The sequence below is a fragment of the Gopherus flavomarginatus genome, chromosome 9, assembly GCF_025201925.1.
Source record: "Gopherus flavomarginatus isolate rGopFla2 chromosome 9, rGopFla2.mat.asm, whole genome shotgun sequence".
NCBI lineage: Eukaryota > Metazoa > Chordata > Testudines > Testudinidae > Gopherus > Gopherus flavomarginatus.
In genome coordinates, this window is record NC_066625.1 from 54,244,834 (window position 1) to 54,253,738 (window position 8,905).

At 46.6% G+C, this 8,905-nt stretch overlaps 1 protein-coding gene across 9 annotated transcripts in view; it reads left to right on the forward strand.

The window, feature by feature from the left end:
- Positions 1 to 8,905, forward strand: part of PPCDC (phosphopantothenoylcysteine decarboxylase) — a 96,267-nt gene that overhangs the window by 60,148 nt on the left and 27,214 nt on the right. The window contains exon 7 of one of the 9 annotated variants that reach the window (XM_050968808.1): positions 8,263 to 8,648. The exons of the other annotated variants lie outside the window; for them this stretch is intronic. Coding sequence (XP_050824765.1) covers positions 8,263 to 8,276 — 14 coding nt within the window. The 3' untranslated portion in view covers positions 8,277 to 8,648. Of the gene's footprint in view, positions 1 to 8,262; positions 8,649 to 8,905 lie in introns of those variants that run through there. 9 annotated transcript variants of the gene reach the window in all.

The window sequence follows — 8,905 nt, forward strand, 5'->3', positions numbered from 1 at the left end:
TAGAAGTAGTCTTGGCACATCAGGTGGCAGTTCCCAGGGGGTTTCTGTGATCCTGTCACACCTACAAATTGTGCCATCTCAGGCTCTAGCCTTCTTCAGGTCAGCCCACTCCAGATAAAAGCATCATCATGAGGGAATGTAAGGTTTTCCTGTGTGGACTGGACACAAGCGAGGGACAACACTGAAGTTATAACTTGAGGTAACTTTCCAGTGAAAACAAGCCCACTGGCACAGTACTTTGTCTACATGAGGCCGTTAGCACATTTTAGCAAATGCCTTCTAAAGCCTGCTCTAGCAAGGCCTAAAACCTCCAAAGACAACTCCAGCAAACCTCAGGGAACACGCATTGTGATATTTCTGATATTACTAAAGTGAAAAAACAAGCAAGTCAAAAATAAATCTCCCATATTCACACTTTCTTTTATTACAACATGAACAATTAAAAAAAAAAAAAAGCACAAACTCAATTCTTTGTCCTTTGCAGATCGTATATATATATAAATAAATGATTGATCTTCCTGCCCATCCATCATCGTGGTATCTGGTAGAGTTGCCAGGTACAAATATGATCCTAAATATTTTTCCTCTGCTGTCTTTTATAGGTATATATAGGGTGCCTGTCACCATAGTAAATATTGTGAAATATCTTTTTTTAAGAGCCCTGATTCCAGATGTTTGTGTGCACGGGCTGCGGGGTTGACTCCTGTTTGAGATGGGTGGTGGCATTCACACTTTTGCAGCTGTTAGGCTGGAGACGCCTTTCTGCAAGCCAGGGAGTGGTGTGGTTTACATCTTCGAAAGCTCTTTGCAACAGGAAGTGAGGTGCTTTTCTTTTTGAAGAGAGCAGATTTTGCAGAGTTCAGCAGCAGGAACCTCAGCAAGAAGCAGAGAGATCTCAACATCACAGGGGATGCGCAGAGGCTTCCCCTGCAGCTCTGAGTGGGCTGCAACTTTATGAAGAAGCACTGATGGTGATAGATTTTTGGTGGTTATTAAGAATAACACCTGTCCATAGACATATAGTCTTTAGCTGTAACATATCTGACAAAGGCAAAGCCGAATATAATTAACCAGCAATGTACTTTTATTTATTATTGTACTGCACTGAATTTTGAGAAATGAGAACATCCAACTCTTATGGCCAGATGTAACATCCCAAAGGACAGTGTTATATTACAATGCAGCCACGCATGGAAGTAACAGAGTCCTTTTGCTTACTGCTTCTTCTCGGACATTGTTTATTTTACAATGACCCATCATTGTGGTAGAGTGGCAAAAAACAAAACACTCATCCTATAGAATGGTTTAGCTAGAGGATTCAAGAACAGTGTCTCAATATAGCCCTATAATGATATAGGATCATTGAAATTAAAGGGGGGTAATGCTGGCACTGAGATCTTAGACAATATTTTATAAAGGGGATTGTAACAAGGGAGTCTGCCCTGTAAGGGCCAGGAGGCCTTGGGCCAGCCAGCCATTTTCAGCTAGCCCTCCCCCACTACACCTGGACTGCACGTTGGATTTAAAAGGAGGAAAGACAGGCAGTTGGAGGCTGGCTGTAGATGAGAGCAGTTAAGCTGAATTGAGGAGAACTACAGGAGTGGAGCTAGTTCATTTAGTGGGCCCTGAACCAAGGGTGAGGCTCCAGGCAGGCAGTCCTATGGACTGCTGTTGCTGAAGAGCGATTGAGAGTTGTAGAGGAGCCTGAGAAGGGCGAGACGCTCAAGCCCAGAGAGGGGCAGAAGATGTTTCAGTGATACTTGATTTTGTCTGTAGTTTTAATTCTTCCGAGGGGCCCCCAGGATGAGAGAAACCTTCAGGTCTGCTACCCTGAAAAGAAGACTATGACTCCATTGAGTTTCTGCTTAATTTTTAAAAACTTTTCTGCCAGCCCAGATGAACCCAAAGTGAGGGCCTTTGAAAAGGCCAGCTGAGAGAAGCCATCTTAGGGTTTGACCAGTTACTTAAATACACTGGAAGGGTTTAAATTTGTTTAGTGACTTGGCCAGAGGGAATGGGAGTGACCAACCCATGTGGGAAAAGTCAAGGAGACCCACTCCAGAGGAGAGTACAGAAGGAAAGAATGCCTCCATTGCCACAGTTGACCAAGAACGGGTGCAATGGGGTGCCCGTGGCTGTGACAAAGATGAAGAGTTATTTAAAGAAACAGTAAGGCAGTACGGAGAAGATCACAGAGTGATAGCTAGTTTATAGTGATGGAATTGTGTAAAGATGACCCAATGTAAGAGGTGATTCTCCTGTATTGGCAGACCCACAGGAAGTACCACAACAACAGAGATTATGATTTCTTTGAAGATGGTTTGCTGAAGGACATAGCAAAAAATAATTCAAGGTTAGTGCTGGTGTTCACAGAGCAGCTGCAGATGGTGAAGCACTGCTTCTGGGCCTGCACAATGAACATTGACTGGTGGGATCACATTATAATCCAGGTTTGGATGATGAGCAGTGGCTGCAAAACTTTTGGGTGCGAAAGGCTAGGTGCCTGGATTTGTGGGCCGAGCTTCCTGCAGCGCATGGACACAAGAATGAGAGCTGCATTGACGGTGAAGAAGTGAGTGGCAATTTCACTTTGGAAGCTCACAATGTTGAATTGCTACTGGTCAGTGGGAAACCATTTTGGAATTGGAAAATCCACAGTGGGGGCCATTGTCATGCAAGTGTGTAGGGCCATTAGCTGTCTTCTGCCACACAGGATTGTGACTCTTGGCAATATGCAAAAAAAATAGTGAATGCGTTTGCAGCAATAGGGTTCCCCGGACTGCAGGGGAGGGAGGGAATCCCTTTTTTTGGCATCAACCCTCCTTGCCCCAGAGCACTCAATAGATAAGGTTACTTTTTTATGGTTATGCAAGCATTGGTGGATCACTGTAATGCTTCACCAATATCAGTGTAGGCTGGTCAGAGAAGGTGCATGATACTCACATCTTTAAGAACAGAGGACTGTTCAGAAAGCTGCAAGCCGGGACTTTCTTTCCCAACTGGCGGGTTCCCATTGGTAATATTGAAATGAGGCTGCCAAAAGTGATTCTGGAGGACCCAGCCTACCCCTTGCTCTCCTGGCTCCATACACTGGCCATCTCTACAGCACTAAGGAAAGATTCAGCTACCATCTTAGCAGGTGCAGAATGACAGCTGAATGTGCTTTTGGTAGGTTGAAGGGACACTGGCATTGTTTACTCACTACATTGGATCTCAGTGAGAAAAATGTCCCAATGGCTATAGCTGCCTGTTGTGGACACAAGGGCTATTACAGGACTCCAGCGTGGAGCTATGTGGTTGAGGGAGACTCTGAAAGAGCACTTTAACAGTCAGCCTCAGTAGTGTTTTCTGCTGGAGTTTTGGTTTCTGCTAAGAATTGGGTAGTGCTTGCTGTACGTTTATAAATATGACAGGGTGTTTTCCAAAAGCAATAAATTCTGTGATGGTTGGTGTACGTTTACAAGTACTGTTTCCTTTAAACACTGTTCTGCGATATTTGTTGGAACTAATGAAGGTAATTTGATTCTCCAGAATAGCACTTAAATTGGTAGGAAAAAATACTGCAGAAAATAATGTGCAAAAAAATCCACAGGCAATGTTATAGAAATCTTTAACATAACTTAGTGAGGTGCAAATTTAAAATTAGAAAGGAAGGAAACATTATGTCCATTTAAATGCACAAATGTAGTCCATTGTGGGTGTACGTACACCAACTGTGGTTGTCGCAGGTCAGTGTTATATGAAGCTGTGGTTTTTCTTGCTGTCTTTCAGTGTGGAGTGGTATGGGTACTGGTGTGTCCCATTATGCCACATAGTTCAGAGGGTTAGGCATTCTCCAGGAACTGCAAAGAGTGGAGAGTCCTGGATTTTTGGACCTGTAAATCAACCAGGATCTGAAGAATTTGGGTTTGCTGCTTGAAGAAGACCCATTATGTCCTGGTGCATTTCCCTCTCCTTTTCCTGATGGAACGGCGAGGCTTTTTTCCTATCTTCTATGTCTTTCTACATGCTGTTGGTCATATGGGTCCTCCAAATCCGTTGGTCATGGTCTGATGCTTGGCTTGTAGGACTCTGCAGAACATGTCCTCAGTCATCCTCTTCTTTCTCCTGATCAGGTTAGTCTTTCTGCGGGTGTGGAAGAGGCACCCTGAAGGTCACCACACCAGAAGCTCCTGATAAAAACAGACAGATACTGTGATTTACTGTCACAATAGAAAGGGAAAGAAAAGTTTCAAAACTCCGTTTCCTTATTCCCATCAACAATGTTAATACGACTTGCTTATTGACACCAGCTTTGGAGCACCTCAGCACAGCACCACTGTTGACCCCAACCATGATGAGTGATTTTCTGTTGCACGAAGCTATAACATTTTCATCTCTATTCCATTTTCATCCCTATTCCATGGGTCTAAGCATAAACAAATGGCACTGACTGTTGGCACTAGTTTCAACAGGAGGTGGTGATTTTAGCTGATATCTCGCTACGAAGGATAACAAAGGTACAGAGAACACAGCTGCTGGCATCCTGAAGCTGCACGGGCTCATATACCACTAGCCTGTTTACTGCAATGTCTCCAACCTAACTCATCGCGAAGTGGTGTCGGAAAGTGTCTTACCGGGGAGGAAGAAATAAGTCAGCCATCCCTAGAAACTTTTGGGAGAGGATTGCACAGTATCTCCTTTCATGGTGATCTTTCAGGAGGATAAAAGGTATATTGGTGGCATCTACACTTGCCAATGAGTTTTTGTGAAGCTCAGAAGTTTCACCACAAAAAGAAAACCATCTCCTTGAGGGGCATACAGCTCTTACCAGTGATGCTTTTGCACAGATTTTAGCCTCCAGAGGACATCCCACAGTGCCTACGTGACCAGTCTAGCCAGCAGCTCTGCTGCTCTGATGCCAAGTAAACAGACATCCACACCTCCCCCTGTAAAGCCCCAGGAACTTTGAAACTCCCCTTCCTGTTTTCTTGGTGAGTGCTCACTTATCTGGGCAGGTGGTAATGCCTGCTCCACTGAGCAAATGATCCCCTGCTTGAAGCAATGCTGAGCTACTGGAGCTGATCAGTGTTTGGGGAGAAGAGGATGTGTAGGGACCCAGGATGACCTGCAATCAGCACTCCCATCCCACAAGACCCATTGTCAAACTGGCGAGAGCTGCACTGTGGGATAGCTGCCCTATAGCGCTGCTCTCATTCGTGATGGAAGTACTGCTAATGTAAACACTCTTCGATGCCTGAGGAATTAAGTAAGTACACAAACCGGCACTTCACTTTCACCGGTTCCCTATCACCCGTAAAACTTACAGTGCAAAAACTCTGCAAGTGTAGACATACCTTTGGTCGGAAGGATTCTCTCTGTCCCTTCATCCTTAGAAGATGAGCACATGACCCTTCAGACTGTTTTTACCAATGTTGTGTACAACACCTAGCACACAAATGGGGCTCTGTTCTGCATGGAGCCTTTGACTGCTGCTACAATATAACTAGTAATATTGTTATGTTGAACAGTGTTAATAGCTGCCATCAGATTTGAAACACAATCATAGACCTTGTTAAAACCTATGTGTGTACTAAACACTGTTAGGGCATGGCTACTCTTGCAGATGTAGAGCACTTTGACTTACACCAGCCTTCGGAGAGTGCAGTAGGGAAAGCACTGTAGTCTGTTGATGCTGACAGCTGCAAGTGCACTGGCATGGCCACATTTGCGGCATTTGCAGCGGCATTGAGAGTATTGCATTTTGGGCAGCTGTCCCACAGAGCACCTCTTCCCATTCTGGCGCTGTGGGTGAGGGAAGGGGGTGGATGATGCGAGGCATTCTGGGTCCTATCCCAACACTTTGTAATGCATCGGTTCGCATCCCAGCAATCCCTCTGCTTCCGTCCACATTTGGTGCCATCTTTCAATGTTTTTTGTGCTGCATGCTGTACCCTTTTGGTCTGCAGGAATGGAGCATGAACTGCTGAGGAATATGCTGACAAGTCTCGCCAGCATGTCACGTTTGGCAGTCGAGTTATTCCTTAAGATCCAAACTGACAGTGAGGACTCGAACGATGATATCGATTCAAGTAATGCATACAACATGAGATTGCTTGTGGCATTCATGGACATGCTCACCACCATGGAATGGTACTTTTGGGCTTGGGAAACAGGCACTGAGTGGCGGGATCACATCGTCGTGCAAGTCTGGAATAACGAGTAGTGGCTGCAGAACTTTCAGATGAGAAAAGCCACTTTCATGGGACTGTGTGATGAGCTCTCCCCCACCCTGTGGCGCAAGGATACGAGATTGAGAGCTGTCTTGACGGTGGAGAAGGGGCTGGCTATTGCAGTCTGGAAGCTGGCAACTCCAGACAGCTACCGATCAGTCGCTAACCAGTTTGGAGTGGTAAAATCTACCGTTGGAATTGTGTTGATGCAAGTTTGCAGGGCCATTAATCACATCCTGCTCAGAAGAACCGTGACTCTGGGTAACGTGCATGACATTGTGGCTGGCTTTGCACAAATGGCTTTCCCTAACTGTGGAGGGGCATATTCGAATTCTGGCACCAGCCCACTTAGCTTCCGAGTACGTTAATCAGAAGAGGTATTTCTCTATGGTTCTCCAGGCGCTTGTGGATCACCGTGGGCATTTCATTGACATTAACGCAGGCTGGCCCGGAAAGGTACATAATGCACGCATCTATCAGAACACTGGCCTGTCCAGGAAGCTGCAAGCTGGGACTTTTTTCCCAGACCTGAAGATCACCGTAGGTGAAGTCGAAATGCCCATTCTGATTCTTGGAGATCCTACTTACCCTTTAATGCCATGGCTCATGAAACCCTGCACGGGGAGCCTTGACAGCAGCAAGGAGTGGTTCAACAACAAGCTGAGCCAGTGCAGAATGACTGTGGAGTGTGCTTTTGGCCATTTAAAGGGCCCCTGGCGCTCTCTGTATGAGAAGCTGGGCCTGGCCTATGACAGCATCCCCATGGTTATATCCATGTGCTGTACCCTCCATAACATTTGTGAAGGGAAGGGTGAAAGCTTCACTCGGGCATGGACCTCGGAGGTTCAACACCTGGAGGCTGAATTTGAACAGCCAGAGCAGGGCTATTAGAGAGACCCAGCGTGGGGCTGCAAGGATTAGGGATGACTTGAGGGAGCAATTTGAGGCTGAAAGCCACCAGTAATGTCTGGTGCCCTGAATGGGAGTGAAGTGCAGTGGTTCCAGTGTTAGTAGGAATCTGTGTTTGCTACGCTGACTTGCAGTGCTTGTTGGTTTCCTGGGCTAAGGTATCTTTTACTTTATGCAATAATAAAGAATGTTTTCAAAGCCAAAAAATCCATTTATTGAAAAGAAAATTCATTTATTGAAAAGAAAAACAACTCCTTGGGAAGCAGAAAGCGTAGAAGGGTGGGGTGGAGAATGGTACAATCACAGATTTGCGTATGTCCTGTCTGGAGTGCTGTGCAATGAGTACTGCACTTTAGGATGGCTATACTGCATGGTAATGGGGGTTGCGTCCAGTGGGTAAGGGTTGTAGTTTTCAGGGCTGGGTAGTTAAGCTACAAGTATTGGAGGCAGCTGGTGGCGATAAGAACCCGGATATTGGGGAAAGTGGGTTTGAGGTGACATGGGGGCACATGGGAAAGAGTTTTGGGACAAGGGCTGCGGGGGGGGGGGGAGCGGTAGTGCTCTGCCTGCATGGGTATGAGCACCTGGATCGAGTCTGTTTGATGCTCCATGATGCTTATCAGCCAGTCCATGCTTTGCTGCCGGAGCTCTGCACTTTTGTGCCAGCGATCTGTATTCTGCTGGCGGATCCTCCTTTCGCTCTCCCTCTACTCCTGCGCTTTTAGATTCTCATTAAGTGACTGCTGCATTACTTGATGCAGTATGTCTTCTTTGCTTCTACATGGCCTCTTCCTGATTCTTTGCAGTCTCTCGGCCGGTGATAACACAGACAGCTGAGTTCTCAAGGTGCATCTGTAAAGGCAAAACGCAACACTTAACAGAGGTAGCATTGTTCACACCAGACAGAACAATGATTCCCCTGGACTTAAGGAGGGCAGGCATAGTCTACGCTATAGCATAATTTGCCCGTCCCAAAGCGAGCGCACATAACCCATGGGAGCCCCAAAATGATGAGTAAGCGCAGATTCAAGGGGGACTGATTGTTTCATGGCTGTACTGTCCTCTGGGTTTCTGTGCTTTGGGGAGAGCCAACAGTTGCAGGGGGACCCTATACTGAACACTGCCCCCACATTTTCCACAGGAGTTCGTCCTTGAAGATATCTCACTGCTGAGGATTGACCTGGAAGCAAGGGAGGCTCTTTTACTACAATGCAGCTTCTGCCCTGGTCCATATGCAGCTTGCCTGTGTGCAGCAGTGGTCCCCCTGCCCCTCACGGCACAGTGGTGCAGACATGTTAGCCTAACTGGGACAAGGACCACAATGGCTCTCCCAAGAAACCTGCGCAAGCGCATTGCCCAAGTTCTGGCTGAGACCTTTGAAGAGATCACTGAGGCCAATTATCACAATGTGAAAGAGCACATCACGCCATATTCTGCATCTAGGCATGCATGCAGCCCTAACCCTTCTCGCCCCAAAAGCCCTTACCGAATAACTTCCTTCCCAAAATAAAAGCCGCTTACCAGGAACCTCCTCTGGTGTTTGTCCTTCCTGAAGCAATGGCCGCCACCACTGACTACCTTCCTCTTGTCTTGAGAATAGCTCCTGGCTGCATGCATTTAGGGATTCCGGGATGACTTCCTCCGCCTCAGCACCCTCACTCCTGCTTTGCTTCTCCTCCTCCTATCTTGTTGAACTGGGCTCTGAAGTGTCCATGTTAGTACTCACAGTGGAGGTGGGGTCACCCCCAAGTATCGTGTCCAGCTCTTTGTAGAAATGGCAGGTT